This window comes from Lontra canadensis, unplaced genomic scaffold (assembly GCF_010015895.1).
Source record: "Lontra canadensis isolate GAN:19392208 unplaced genomic scaffold, GSC_riverotter_1.0 scaffold106, whole genome shotgun sequence".
In the NCBI taxonomy this organism is placed as follows: Eukaryota; Metazoa; Chordata; class Mammalia; order Carnivora; family Mustelidae; genus Lontra; species Lontra canadensis.
The window spans coordinates 1,597,612-1,613,581 of record NW_022631100.1 but is presented as its reverse complement, the minus strand read 5'-3'; the positions used below and the strand labels follow the sequence as shown (position 1 = coordinate 1,613,581).

The window sequence follows — 15,970 nt, the reverse complement described above, 5'->3', positions numbered from 1 at the left end:
GTGAGGCCAGCGGAGCTACCCTGATCCTGACACCCCCATCGATGGTGGTCCAGAGGCCAACAACCCCCCCCACTGTTCCCCCTGGGGGGCCCGAATGTGGAGGTACTGAGGCCACTGGCCATCAGTCCCGCGAGTGGCTTAGAAGGGCCTTCCCCCCACCCCCTGCCCCAGTGAAGCCCTTACAAGCATAACCCCAGCTAATGCCTTGGGCGTAACTCCCCAGGGACGCTGTGCCACCAAGACACAGCTGAGCTGCCTGGGACACATGCTGCTGCACCTTTCCTGGAGAAGAAACTCACGGAGTTCAAAAATGAACTGTGTCAGCGTGGTCTGAAAGGGAGCAAAGAGGACTTCAGACCGCAGTTCAGTTGTAGAAAGGAAGCTGCCAAAGAACCCGGTCAACTAAAAAAATGGACCCCTTTCTATGGAAGTGGAAGGATGGCACCAAGGGCAGAGCCAAGAGCCCGGGGCTTGGGGACAGGGACCTCTGGGTGCTCTCAGAAAGTGACACTGTTTCCCAGGCCCAGAGCTGGTGACCTTCACCCAAGAGGACTGCAGAATGTCTGGGGACTGGAGGCCACTGTGTGCCTTCCGTCTGAGTTTCTCCAAAGGGACATGTCTACAGAGGCACAGGAGTTTGCACAGGGGAGGTGATGGAAGATGGGAAGGGGGACAACCGGTATAAATCAGGATAATTGAGGGAACAGAGGTCATGTCCAGGTCTTCTTTGGCCTCGAGAGTACAGATGGCTAGATGAAATGTTAACTGCTAGAGGAGTGCTAAATTATTTCTCTGAGACTGGACGTTAACAGGGGCGCCTGGGTGGCTCAGTGGGTTAAGTGGCTGCCTTTGGCTCAGGTCATGATCCCAGGGTCTTAGGATCCAGTCCCACATCGGGCTCCCTGCTTAGTGGGGAGCCTGCCTCTCCCTCTCCCTCTGCATGCTGCTCCCCCTGCTTGTGCTCTCTCTCTCTCAAATGAATAAATAAAATCTTTAAAAAAAATACTGGACATTAATAGAAGGCACTGAAAGTGAACATGAAAATTTCTTCAGAGGCAGATTTTAAAGAATGCAACCATACTTCGGTGAGCGAGCACGGTAAGGGAATACGTTCTCTCACCTCATCGCTGGAGAAGCTGAAGTCGGCTCTCAGCACGTTCGGATTACAGAATCTGTAGAGGAGCGTGTTCAGACATCGCCTGTCCCACGTGTCGGTCACCTGGCCACCGTAAACCACTTCCCCAATCAGGTACCGCAGCGTTGGCCACGAGATACTGGACCGTGTCCTCAGGGCATTTTCCAAAATCTTGATGGAGACCTTCAGAAAACCCGCCAGTTTTTATTATTTCAGATCGCGTTTGCAGCTCACGGGGGTGTTTTAACACAAAATCATCAATTCTCAGCCACATGTTTGCTCTTTGAAAACACAGCTGACCCGTGAACAGCAATGTGCTTGAATTGTGGGTGCCCCATAGGTGGGTGTCTTCAGTCCCGTGAGTGTATTTTCTGTTCCTATGATTTTCTCAGTAACATTTTCTCTTCTCAGGCTGATTTTATTATAAGAACACAGCATGTTATACGTACAACACACAAAATACGTGTTAATCGGCTGTTGTCGATGTTACCGGTGAAGACTTCTGGTCAACAGTAGGGTATTGGTTACGTTTGGGGGGAGTCGAAAGTTACACATGGGTTTTTAACCACACAGGGGGTCGTGTCCCAGATCCCCGCATTTCAAGGGTCAATTGTATATGGAAATAGCAAGAGGAATAAAAATACTAGGATATACATTTTTATCCATTAATTCTTTTTTGTTGTTGGACAGTGAATTATTGAATTAAAATTATTTTGAATAGACAAGACCAGCTGGTGGTGCTTAATTCAGAGGCACATCAGGGTAAACAAGGGAATGTGAGTGTCCTCCTACCTCTGCTCTTGCTATCAGACCCCTCCCACCCCACCGTGGCCCCTGCCGTGCCCCGTTTCTTGGGTCCCCTGTGCACAGACTCCATGTGGCATAAGGGAATCTCTTCCCCCCACTTCCCTCCCCTCTGCCCTCTCTCTGGCTCTGCTACCAGCGCTCTCTCCCCTCCCTCTCATTTGTTTTCCTTTCTTCCAAAAATTCAAGGTTAGCATACACCCGCCATGCACCTGGACTGTGGATCTCTGTTAAACAGTTTTCTTCTTATTCCCTCATCATTAGTATGAATGAGCACGATTGTACATCGTTGGTATGAATTATGTCCTCTTTGTCCTGCATTGACTAGAGCTTTTAAGGCAATGCTGAAGGTCAATGGTAAGAATGGGCATCCCTGTCTGTTTTTTTTTTTTTTTTATTCTGGATTAAAAAAAAAGTAAGTTCAGTGTTGGCTATTTAAAATGATATTTGCTGCAGTTTTTTGGTGGTCTTTTCCATATTTAAGTGGTCCCTTTTAATCCTGTATTTTGGAATAAAAGCCTTTTCTGCATCTACTGATGTGATCATGTAAAGTGAGTTACGGATTTCCAGATCTTGAGCCATTGTTGGAATAAACCCTACTTGGTCGTAGAGTATTAATCTTTTGATTCATTGCTAAATTCTATTAATAATTTATATAGAGTTTTTACATAGAGTCTAAGTAAAATTAGCCTATTTTCTTATGCATATTATTTTTATCAGGTATTACATTTATGGTTTCATAAAATGAATTGGGGAGATTGCCATCTTTTTCTAAGATTTGGAACAGCTTAAATAATATTAATATCTCAGTTTCTTAAAGTCCAGAGGAAACTAAGCCATGAAACCATTTCATTCTGGTGTTATTTGCAATGTTTGATAATTCATGTTTTCCCAGAAATCACTGGGTTCATATAGCTTTTCAAACTTTATCTGTCTTATCGAAAACCAATTTCTGGATTTATTTCTAATTTCTATTGTTTTTGTATATTAATTTATTACGATTAAACATTATTTTCTTTATTTTAGTTACTTTTATTATTTTTTCTAATTTCTTAAGATGAATATTAATTTCCTGCCTTTCTTAATAATGAAGATATTTAAGACCATAGTTTATTTTTTTCTGAGCATATTTTTGTACTGTTATATCTTTTCGGTATGAAGGAATCCCATTTCCTTTGTGTTTGAGATATTTTGTGATTTTCCTTTTAATATCCTCTTTGAGAAAAGAATTATCTAGAGGCCTGTTTCTTAATTTCCAACTTTAGATTTTTGGGGCCAAGTTTTACTATTTATTAGACTGTCATCCGAGAACATGGCCCATAATTATAGATTTTTCTTTGTGGCCACGTTCCTGGTTGAGTTTTCCAGGAGTTCCTTAGACGCATGAAAGAAACATGTACCGTCTGCTAGAGGGTTGTTAGGTTTTCCATCCCTGTTAATCAAGTCTGTTGATATGATTCTCGCATTGGTCTCCCTTTTGCTTTTTAGAGCAAATTCTGAAAGAGGTTTTTGAAACTCCAACAACAATTACACTGAAATACATATATATGTAATGTACACGTGTGTTTATGTGTATGTCTATACACACACACGTGGGAGTACTCACGCTACCACAGGCTACTGTCTGACAAATATCGAGACCACCCAGTGTTAAGCGTATAAGTGAGACCACCAGAGTTAGAATCTGGCCTGTTGCAGCAACTTCCTCAGCCACTCTGTACCTCCAAGGTAAAATGCGGATAATATCCGCCCCCTCCCTTTATAGGGTTGCTGTGAGGCTTAGGTTAATCAGTCCCTAAACCACTTAAAACCCTGCCGGAGGACACTGGCTATAGAAGTTAACCCTTTTCATGACTGCTGTATCTTCACAAATTGTCTCTCTTTCTGTTTGGTGCTTTTTCAGATTAAATTCCATCTTGTCTGATAGGAACATTGCCATTCTTGCTTTGTTGCTGCTGTTTTTAGTTTCTTGGTTGTTTTAGGCTGTCTTCATCAATTTAAATGTTTTTCATACAAGTTGCACGTGTCTCTTAATGAGGGAGTGCAGTCCGTTCACATTCCCACTAACGCCTCATCACGTTCCTTCCGCAGGACTGTGCTACTGTTCATTGTACTTGGTTGTTTCTCTCCCTCCTTATTTTTGGTAGTTCGACCAGACTGCTATTTCCCTTTTTCTGCTTTGCTAATTTAGACGTCAGAGTGTTTCCATTACAAGCAACATTTCCTTTCCTTGAATCCCTATTAAAATAATAGGATTTTTTTTTTCAAATGTAAAGAAGACATCAATGATCTCTTTGATCTCCCCCCCCCCCCCCCCCGTGAAAACATCTATGTTCCCATTTCTTCATCTGCCCTCCCAGCCACTGCCCCGTGCTCCTTCCTGTCCTCACAGGGACTCCTCCCTGCACCACTAGCCCCTCCTCCCCCACCTCTAGGTTCTGCTGAGACAGGTTAGTATTTTTTAGCTTAAGACGATTAGAGGAATTTTTCTTAGAGTAGAGTACTCCTTTTAAATAATCTGTATTTAGGGGCACCTGGGTGGCTCAGTCAATTAAGTGTCTGCCTTCGCTCAGGTCATGATCCCAGAGTCCCAGGATTGAGCACCGGGTTGGGCTCCTTGCTCAGTGGGGAGCCTGCTTCTCCCTCTCCCACTGCTCCTTCTCTTTTCTCTCTCTTGCTTGCTCTCTCTCTCAAACAAATGAATAAAATATTTTTTAAAATAATAAAACTGCAAAATCTGGAAAAAGCGCGAGCATGTATTTTTTCCGTGTCCCACTGGAGCAGTGTCTGACACACTCTTCCAAGGATTATGGAATTTTCCAGGAGCACCTGCTTTCGTTTTGATCAGAGCCTGTAAAGTTCGGTCAGAGTAGCTGCTAACTTACAGCAGACTGAGAGCCCTGCATGTGATTCTTCCTGAAATGAAGGCGAATTTTGTTCCAGAGAAACACAGATGCTGTCTGACTCACGAAGCAACTTACAAACCAAAGGCACATTTTTATTGCTTGCAGCGCACTTACGAGTTTGGGATTTAACTCAGCAATCGTATTTCGTTACAACTTCTCTCAGTATTTACAAATATTTCTGCTTGCCTGTATTTTTTAAAACTTGGTTTTACCATCCTGCTGGTCCTTGTGTCAATAAGTTAAAAAAAAAAAAAACCAACTTGTGATACGTGCTCACTTAAAAAAAATCACGTGCGTGAAATACATTCTGTGTGTGTGTGTAGGCGTGTGAAATGTCTATGTCCTTATGGCTCTGACCATTTTCTGTTCTACTGCTTATGTTCTTTCTCTCTCTGGCCCATCTCCATAGAGAGGTTGTTTTCCTTGGTTTTGTCAGCGGGGCTCAGGTCCCGGTTTGGGGGCACTTCCACTGGCCGGAGCCCTGCATGTGGCGGAGGGTCCGCTGATGCTAAGCAAGCCCTGGGCGCTGGCACAGCATGGGTCAGACTACCAGTCCCCCGAGCAAACCCCAAGTTGCCTGACCACCAGCTGGCCAGAGGGGATTCCCCCGAGTGGGAGGAGCCGTGTCCGAACTCAACCTCCCAGGGAACCAGAAGTCCCCACTTCCTTCCTGAGGGGGTTTGTGCATAGATCTTGCTCCCCACAAAGTTCCAAACTGGAACCTCTAGACGGTCAGACATCTTGGCATCCACCCAAGCTCTCCCACTGGCAAGGCTGCTCTCACATCTGCCACACAAAGATGGGGAAGGCAGGAAGGGAAGGGGTGCCTCTCTGGACAACAATGCCATGATGTCACCAGCTGCTTCTGGTCAAGCCCCTCTGCACGATGCCAGGGGAAGGGCACCATCCGTGTCCCTCTGCATGATGCCAGAGGAAGGGTGCATCTGTGCCCCTCTGCACAATGCCAGGGGAAGAGGACCATCCATGTCCCTCTGTACAATGTCAGGGAAAGGCAGTATCCATGCCCCTCTGCATGACGCCAGGGGAAGGCTGTATCCCGAGAATTCCAGTCCACACCAAGTACTGCCAATGGTACCGGCCCAAGCTCTTTGCATGACAAAGTGCCCACTAACACCGGCCATCCCAGTCCTACCATTCACTCGCCTCACAGATGGTTTAGGACGTATTTCTTAAAAAACCATCTGCAAGGGAAATGAGCTCTATATATACACAGAGATGCAATCATACTTTCAGTCTCTGTTATAACTAATTTTATTAATTGATCCTATAAATGTGACTGTCTCTACATCAATGATAATAGGAATTCTTACAGGGTTTTGACATATGTTACCCAGGTGCCTTCCAGAAAGTTAGTGATAATTCCCAGCAGTAGTATAAGACAGCGTCTGCTTCTCTGCGTTTTTGTTGGTTTGTTTTAGCCACTGGAATAGGGAAAGATGCTATCTCATCTTAATGAGATTTTAAGGAGTGTTTCCTTGATTACTATATTTGTCTGGCTTCTCTAGAGACCGGCATGATGAACACACACAGGGATTTTTTTACTCATCAGACTTGGCTCGTGTAATTACAGAGGCTGACCAATGTCAAGACCTGCGTCGGGCAGCAGGAGACCCAGGAGAGCCCACGGTGTCCTTCCCACCTAAAGGCCGGCAGGCTCAAGACCTAGAAAGTGCCAATGTTTCAGTTCCAGTCCAAACGCCAGGAAAAGCCAGTGTTTGGGTTCGAAGCATTAGGCAGGAGGGTTTCCTTTTAGTTCTGGTCCGTCCTTCCACTGATTGATTGGATGAGGCCCACCACATTAGACAGAGTTTACTGATTTATGAATCTCATCCAGAAAAACTCTCACAGACATCCTCAAAATAATGCTTGACCAAACATCTGGGGACCTTGTGGCCCAGTCAAGCGGACACATAAAATTAACATTGCAGTTACTAATGAAATGGAATAAATTTACATAATCTTACTGCCTTTTTGTATTTACATTGCAAATTGCCTAACCATGTTCTTTGCCCATTGGGGTATTTATCTTTCTCTTACTAATTTATAAAAGATCCCCGTATAATCGGCATACTAGCCACTGCATAATGTGCACTGCAGGTATTTTGTTAGCTTCTGATTCAGCTCGGAGTGCAGTTGGACAAAGTGTGCTTGGGCTCTCATTCCAGGGTGGGTCTCGGTGGCAGATACCCACAGGCAGCATCAAGATTTTGCTCAGGAAGTTTTCTGGTGTCTGCTCTAACCTGGGGAAAATTAGGTGGGTGTCACCACCTGTTTACGTTGGCTGTAAAAAAACACCTGGCAATGTCAAGAAGATGGAAGGTTCTAGATAGAGAACAGTGAAGACAGACAGTAAGCTACACGTGTTCCTCACAGTGTGTTAGTGCCTGCTCCTATTTTCAGTGACTAAGGTAGAAACAGCAGACACATTTGCAGGGTTTCCGTGTGTCACACATTGTCCTGAAACCCTTGCCTGTGCTAACCAATCTGTCTCTTAGGGAAGTCCTTTGAAGTAGGCACCAGTGGCTGCCCTCCCTTCCCCCATTCTGCTTTTTCTCTTTTTTTGGCCAAGAGAACAAAGAAGCCTCATGAGAGCCCAAGAGCTCATTAGCTCGCCCACCAGGTTAAATGCTTGTACATCCGTGGGTGGGGGACTCTGATCTGTTTCCAGAAAAGCTGGCTTCCCTGTCCAGGCTTCTCTGCATCAGCCTGTGTTACTGGTCACAGAGTTCATTTTCTTCTTAGGACCATGAAAATACTCAGTATCTATGTGGACAGACACCAGGCAGTTTGCATCCTATTGTGATGTATTTATTATCATTTATTTGGAAGATATCATACTTACCCGCAAGTCCGAAGAACTAAATTTATAAGCAATATTCCAGCCCAATGTTCCGTAATTCTTTCTTTCACTGACCACAGCATTGAAAAAACATAAGCTGAATAGAAGTTTTTTCCATGATGGTCCACAGTCAGGTTTTTCAAATATCTGTTCTGTTATCTGTCCATTCCCACCATATCCAAAGGTCTGAAGTAAGTTACTTTTCAGTCCCTGGGGATTTTCCACTGCGATCTGTAAAGGAGAGATGAGCAAAGACAGCAGGTGAGCAGGGCACGGACGGAGGGCACGGCTCAGGGGGTGGGCTAAGAGTGCAACCGCTGGCAAGAGTCGGGGGCTGGGCAAAACTCTTGTGTTACTCTGTTCTCATCTGAAAGTTTCTGTTAGAGGATTGTACCAGATGTCCTATTGTTCCAACTCAGATCTTAAAATGAAACATTTAACACTGTCATTAAAAACACTCCTGTTTGCTCCTAGTCTAGCCTTCTGGAGAGTTTGACAGAGAAGAGCTATTGTCGTCAAAACTCTTGGTGGGGCCCTGTGGGCCCGGGACTGTGCAGCCTCCATGGGGCAGCACACGGGGAGGTGGAGGTGGGGAGTTGCAGGGGGTGGCGGGGGCTGGTGCCCAGGCACAGGAGATTGGGAACCCATGGAGCTGGCAGAACGAGCTCCTCAGCACCGATATTGACAAGGAGAACAATGACCTTGGGGTCCTACCCAATTGTTCTACTTGCGTTAACACTCCCTGTGCTTGACTTGCTAACCAGGAGACTTGCAGTGAGGAGGGGCAGAGGTGAGGTAGGGAAGATACTCAGCTGGAGGCGGCTTTTCAGAGTGTGGCTGTTAACTCTGAAACTGTAAAAGGTTTGAAATGTTCCCCTCCTTGCACAGTTTACACATATGCATGCACACATGTACACACACACATATCCATACATAAAAACCGTGTGGGCGTGTATACAGGACGCATGGGTGTGCGTGTCCACGAACGGGACGTTTCTGGATCAAGGACTGGAGCTCACAGTGCTCCCCTGCTCTGATCCCCACGGGGCGGCAGGGCAGCCACACGCACCCCGGGTGTGTGTACAGCGGGGCTGAAACTTGGTGCTTCTAGAGAATGGCTTACAGAGCAGCCCCTCCTCCCAGAGACGGAGAGATGTTTGCTCTGGAATGCCAACAGATGCTCTCTGGGGAGAGAGGAGGAGGTTCCTGGGCTTCCACAGTCCGTGGAAGCAGAAGGCTCGGAGGATGCAGACACGTGGCTATGCCAAGCGCCCGGTAGAGCAGATGTTCTCTCCCTTCCCAGGCATGTCTGCCTGTCCAGACCCGGCAATGCCGACTGCCCGCCAAGCTTTCCGAAGAAGCCCTGACTGCGGATACGAGAACATGGTCACTGAGTCTCCTTCCCTGAGGTCACAGCTGATTCTTTGGAGACTCCTGTTTGTGTCTCCCAAAGTTAAAATCTGCGCAGCCCCATGAGGGACGACAGATGAAGGGGGACGCAGGAGAGGGGCTGGGGCCATGAGAAGAGGGGAGAGAGAGACACAGAGAAAACGTCATCTTGGGGAAGAAAGTTGCTACTAGCTGAAGTGAAGCTGTGTTTTGCTCATTTGAGCAGCGTATCTGCTTGAGGTGAAATGTTCCTTCCTGGGAGCTCTAGCTCTGGCCCTCCCTGTCACCCTTTAGTCCTTTGTCACCAACACCTGCTTTCAACCTGCTTCCTGCCAGAGCCTTTCCAGAAATTACGCTGTGGGATGGTTGAGGGAGCAAAGACAGGAAAAAGCTTGAAAGAAGGGTGAGGAAAGGACACAGATCATACGTCTGGTTTATAACTTTTGGGACCAGGAAGCACCCTGGTTCGAGAGAACGTCCGTCAAGTTGTGAATCACTTGAAAGCAGGGATCTCGTCTACTGTCTTAGTGTCCTTCCTGGCCTGCTGTGCAGGGCGAGCACCGAGTAGAAGGTCAGCATGCTCGAGTCCGCACTCCCTTTGTAATTTGGATTTATGAATGTAAGATAATTTACACTCAAACAGTGCTCCTCAGTGAACACCAAAATCTGTTCTACTCAGTCCTTACCTTCAAACTCTTCTGAAGAATTGGAACTGGGAAAGAACTGTCCAATTTTGAGCTTAACCATAGCCTGAACTCAGGGTCTATTGTCACATCTGGGCTATTAAATCTGCAAAATACAGAATTTATAAATATTTTAGTGTAAGAATTTAGAAAAAAGATTTTATTTGAGAGAAAAAGAAAGAATCTGAGCAGGGGGAGGGGCAGAGGGAGAGGGAGAAGCAGACCCCTGCTGAGCAGGAAGCCAGATTCGGGGCTCGAACCAAGGACCCTGAGATCATGATCTGAGCTGAAGATAGAGGCTTAACCGACTGAGACACCCAGGTGCCCCAGTGTAAAAAAATTTAAGCCAAACAAACATGCTTCAGGAATCCCAGAATCTCAGTGTCTGAAGTGACCTAGAGCTCGTGGCAATGACTATCTATAGGCCCTATTAGTCCACCGACGGCCTTTTCTGCTGCAAAGAAATTTCCACAAGACCCAGAAATTTCCAGTTTTGAAAAGTGGTTTTTCCATCTATAAACACACAAGTGATATTAGACACTCATTGCAAAAAACCTTGGAAAAATGACAAATTAAGAACAAAATGAAATATTTCATGGGTCAAATCTGAAACTGAACCTGAAAATAAATGATGGTGGTAACAGAGGACATTCCAATGAATAAAGCAAGAATCCGTGACTGATACAAACAGACCAGTGAATAAATGGGGGGCGGGCAGCCCCTTCCTTAGGGCAGGACATCATTTGTTATATTTAGAGAGAACTGTGGAGTTGGAAAGGCACCGTTTGGCAAAAACAGAGTCCCAGTTCAGTCAAACATTCTCAGTGGCTGCTACGACTGGTAGGTGAAAGGTTGAGAAGTTTGCCTGCTTGGAAAACCCTACAGGGGCTGATGCCACTTTGGCCAAATGAGCAAAGTCATCACCAGCAGTGGGATAGACGGACATCGTGTGCCTCTCAGTACGATGTAGCAAGGAGGACACGACATCTTTCGGTGGCATTCCTGCCACACCGGCTTCGCCATCACAGAACCGAGGGGAAACAGCGGACAAACCCAAACAGATGGACATTTCACAAAGTAAGCGGCTTGCGCTTTTCGCAAAAACGTCCAAGTTATGAAAGACAAAGACTGAGGAACATTTCTAGAATAAAGAGGATTTAAGAGGCTCGACAACTGAATTCAATGAGAAATCCTGAATTGGAACCTGGACCAGAACTTTTTTTCTTTTTTTGCAGTGTAAGTTATGCTTGGGTCAACAGGCCAGATAAGCTAAGTCCTGAGGGTTAGTCAGTAAGCGCGCTCAAGCCTGCAGGGTCAGGTGACATCAGCGCCGCAATTCACTGCCAGGCATCCGGAGAAAGTTACACATGAACGAGTGAGCAGTAAAAGCAGGCCTGGCTAGTGTTAACTGTGGGGAAGTGGAGGTGATGGGTTTAGGACAATCTTTGTGTTATTCTTGCAACTTTTCTGCACGTCTGAAATTATTTTTGTAAAACATGCAAAACTGAAACAGTAAAAGCAAACAAAGAAACCCGGCACAACAAAAAACCCAAATACAGAATTAAACAGGAAAACAAAAATAATCTAAAATCTTAGTAACTAGGTGTAAGTAAACTTTTTTCCTTTTCTGTCTCTCGTCTCTCTTCTTCAAAGATTTATTTATTTTAAAGAATGAGAGAGAGCATGAGCAGGGGTGTGGGGCAGAGGGAGAGTCTCAAGCCAGGCCCGAAAGGGGGCTCAATGTCATGACCCTGAGATCACGGCCTGAGCCAAAATCATTAGTTGGCCGCTCAACGGCTCCCTCTCTTCTTCTTTAAATAAAAATATTATGCTGCACGTGCTATGGGTAACCTGCTATTTTTCCTCTTAGCAATATGTTGTGAACATATTTCCTTAACTCTTAAATGTAAGAAATTTGCTTCACATTTCTCTCTCCCACAGTAGGCTGCTGGGTGATAGTCTTAAACATTTATAGGCTTGATTTGATAAAGAAGTATGAATTGTTCTTAATTGTACTCTGATTATAAAGAATGTTTTTTATTTAATTAATTAATTTATTTTTTAAGATTTTATTTATTTGACAGAGAGAGATCACAAGTAGAGAAAGAGGGAGAGAGATAGAGGAGGAAGCAGGCTCACTGCCTAGCAGAGAGCCTGATGTGGGACTCAATCCCAGGACCCTGAGACCATGACCTGAGCTGAAGGCAGAGGCTTAACCCACTGAGCCACCCAGGTGCCCCGCTATCAGCCACTCTTGTTACTGATACAATGTGTCCGGTCCATAGCCAGTCCCTCAACTCTAGAATGATTCTTGGCAAATAGGCCGGTGTCTTAGAGACAGTTTGTGAATGATCAGTGACTGAAGGACCTGGCGGAAGTGGTGCCGTCTTCCGAAGTTACCACTATTGAAGCCATACAACCCGGAAGAGCAGAAATGCAAAGCTGGAGAGAAAACTCCAGAACACAACTGGTTACGACTTTACTAATTTACAGCGTTGCTGGGGCGCCTGGGTGGCTCAGTTGGTTTGAGCATCAGCGTCTTGGTTTCTGCCCAGGTCGCGATCTCGGGGTCGTGAGGTTGAGCCCTGCGTGGGAGTCTTTCCCCTCCCTCTCCCTCTTTTTCTGCTCCTTCCCTGGCTCGTGCATGCTCACTCTCAGATAAGTAAATAGAATCTAAAAGAAAAAAAAAAAAGAAAAAAGAAAGAAACATGGCTAATTCGTCCCTCAAAGTGAGAGCAATCGACTTGCAACTTCTCCCACTGCCAAGAAGAAGGCTGAACCTCAGAAAGTTTCTGCCTGAGTGGATTAGCCTTTGGCAGAGGCAGCTTGAGAAGGTCAGAGCGAGTATGAACTGAAGGCCATAAAATATATGACCACGGGGAGGACGGGTGTGAGCTACTACATTCTGCTCTTCGGAGTCACGGAGAATATTAAAAACTATCGTTTAGATCCACAGGTCTGGATGGATGTGTGGCCGTGATGGGTTCATCTGTGGAGAGGGAGGGTTTGAGAAGGAGATGAAGGAAGTGAAGAAGGCGATGGAGAGTAAAACCCAGAGAGGCTTTGTTTCCCCTAAAAAAACTGAGGTATTTCTTAGTGCAGTTCTAAAGATCCTGGAGAAAAGAGAACCTGCACAAGAAAGCTCAACTTTCTGAGAGGCCCGGCACATTACTTTACCTTCGTCTAACGTGGCCGTTCCACCTCACCTCACCATTCAGATCGTTAATCGGATCCCTTACAAATAATGTAAAGCTCTTACGATTCGATGATAGTGCACAGCCTTGGCATAAACGATGCTGCGAGGTGACAGTTCTGCAGGAAGACCCACTGTGCGGCTCTGGGGAGCAACTTCATGATGATCTCCTCTGCCTTTGCAGCCTGGCCGCGACCCAGGGAGATAATGGTCATGTGATTTTTTCCTCCTTTTAACTCTTGTGCAAATTTCAGGACAGTGTTGGTGAGATCAGTCCCTGCACAGCAACATGGAAATGTATACACAATTATAACCTCAATTTATTCCCTCTTGAAAACATACTGATTGATTCAATGTGTGTAGAGCCCAAGGCAGGGCTTGAACCCACAACCCTGATATCAAGAACGGAGCTGAAATCAAGATCAAGATTTGTTAGCTTGTTTAACACTTCCTTTCTTCCATTGTATTGTTTAGAGCGTGGACGTAAGGGCTGGCGCCCTGGCAGCTATTCTGGGCCATGTCTTCAGGAAATGGACAGCAGCTACAATGAGTGTGTCAGGTCCAGAGAAGCGGCTTTACATAAAAGGTAGAGGAGGAAGCCTCTGCATGGATGCGCTTTCAGGAAGTTTTATTGCCCAATAGAATCAAAGTTTGAATATGGTGAATTCTAAAGACATATTTGATTTAGAGATGATAAAGAACAGAAGATAACAAAATATTTTGCTTAGGGTCTGTGGGACAAAAGACAAGGGAAAAGCATTTGGAGTTTAGAGGGACACAAGGCCTGGGCTGGCAGGGCCACCTTCTGATGGTGGGTTTTATATATATATGTTTTCAGGAGCCAACAGATTAAAACAGTTAATAAATACAAGGGCCATCCCAACTTTCAGATCAATAATACGTGTTTAAGAGATATTTTTTGCACAGAAAATTAGCAAGGTTAAGTTTTTCCATGGCTATGAATCTGGAAAATGTTATTCTTCTTTGTTCTTTCACATTTTCAGAAATGTTCAGTCTTAATATTACTTAAAGTTTTAATCAGTCCCTTTCCCAAAATATTTTACTAAGAATGGGAAAATATTTTAAACCTAAAAATACCCGACATGGAACCTTCTTGTCTACACTTTTCGCTGAGCAGGGAGCAGGCATCTTACCATGGGAGTGAATAAGGATCAGCGGAGTTCTGGCGTTGGATTCCTTATACGACTCTTTCAAATTAATTCCAGTTATGGGAACATATTCATTTCCCATTTGTTCAGTTATAAACATTTTCACTGAATTCTTTAAATGTTCTGGTTGAAGAATTTTTATCTAAACAAGAAAGCACGGCAGAGAAAGTAAATAAAAAACCACGCAAGGAATGCCCCCTGTGGTAAACAGAACAAAGCAAGAAGCGTTCATTATCCACGTGGTCGGGGTTTTATGCTGCTGGTGCTGGGCACGCATCATGGAGGGTGTCAGTGTGCGGCGGGGAAGCCGCCACCTCGGCTTCTGGTCCCTCCTGGGAGCCAGGGCCGCCCCGTGCCACTGTCCCTCTCACACTCTGACAGAGCTCTTGCCTTGGATGTAAATATCCCTGGTATGGTCCCTGATTCTGTAAAGACAGACTTTCCCGTGGGCTTCTTCCTGCTCTGCTGGATGTATCCGGAGCAGAATGGAAATCAGGATGGCACAACCAGAAGGCGACTCACTCCTCCTGGAGTGACACGGAGATAAACAGCACCGCGGATGGAGTGCATATCCAGAAAGAACCCTAGGGCTGAATGATTCTGGAAATCGTGTACATGTGGTAAGTAGAGGTTCAGGGTCCCCTGGAAGAAATCACTGCAAATCTTGGAGGAAAGACCTTTTCCCTGAAAACTGTTTCATACAAATGACTTATGTGCTGTTTATGAAATGAGTGCATTCTGTCCTCAGCCTGAGAGGCGCCATCATCTGGGACAAGACTGACGTGGCGTGTGGATCTGTGTGGACGCCCTACGATGAACCGTGGGAAACTGCCCCTTTTACAGTGGTAAACTGCCAAGGATTGCCAGTTGCACTGTTTAATGTAAGATAAATGGTCACTATGTCAAATTCTGCTCTTTTCTGTTACTCCTTGAAAAATGTACCTTAATTTTATTCGACTTAAATGCAGCATGTCTTTATTTTTAGATGAAAACTGGCAGCACACAAAGCATGTGGGGTCTGAGAGCAAGAGCTCGTCCAGCATGTCCACTCACTGGAAGGGCTAGCCTCAGTGGAGGGCAACGGAGGGTCGGGGTGGTCCCGGCACATCACTCTGAGGGTCTGTGCTCCGGGCTGACACCAGCACGCTGCTGCTCCTCCCTTACTTCTCTGACGTGAAGCACTGTGGGGTGGGAGAGCAAACAAGACCAGAAGAAATGGCGTTGTGCTGAACTCAGTTCTGCTGGCTCCTTTTGAGCAGTTATGGATAGTTCTGGAAATTTTCCTCATGTCCCCTCCCCTTACCCCAGGCTTTGCCATCTTTCCTGCAGAGCTGTCGCGATGGGGAGCAGTGCATGGACTGGTCGTGTCCTTGTCCTCTTGGAGCTCTGTGATATCATCCTGCCCCAGGTGGAGCCTTCTTTCTAATACACTGTAACTAAATCTCTCCTGTGGCAATCTCAATTTCTGACTCTTACAGACCAGACCCTGTTGCAAATATTCTAACTCAGTTTCTTTGTAGGTGCATTTGACCCTTTATCAGACGAAGTCTTCTGACTGTGGGTTTGGAGAATAGGATTGCTACACTCATGAAGTTTCTCGCTGACAAACTAGAATCATCTGGAGCTTATTGGGGAAAGGTAAGGTAGCACAGGCTTTAAAAAGTTAATCTTGCTGTCAGCATAATACACACTGGCTACATAAAATTCAAGTAATACAAAGAACTAAAGATTGGAAAATCGAGATCCTGTTTTCTGGAAAGCCACTACTACCTTGCGCACATGGGGGAGCATCGTGCCGTCTCCTCTCCTGTTTTCCTGGCTGGGGTTGTGC

At 45.6% G+C, this 15,970-nt stretch overlaps 1 protein-coding gene across 1 annotated transcript in view; it reads right to left on the bottom strand.

The window, feature by feature from the left end:
- Window positions 1-15,970, bottom strand: part of DNAH14 (dynein axonemal heavy chain 14) — a 307,787-nt gene that overhangs the window by 26,225 nt on the left and 265,592 nt on the right. Inside the window, exons 73-77 of the mRNA XM_032838780.1 lie at window positions 14,125-14,281; window positions 13,037-13,247; window positions 9,781-9,883; window positions 7,709-7,936; window positions 1,121-1,318 (exon numbers count right to left, since the gene is read on the bottom strand). Of these exons, the coding sequence (XP_032694671.1) occupies window positions 1,121-1,318; window positions 7,709-7,936; window positions 9,781-9,883; window positions 13,037-13,247; window positions 14,125-14,281 (897 nt within the window). The remainder of the gene's footprint in view (window positions 1-1,120; window positions 1,319-7,708; window positions 7,937-9,780; window positions 9,884-13,036; window positions 13,248-14,124; window positions 14,282-15,970) is intronic.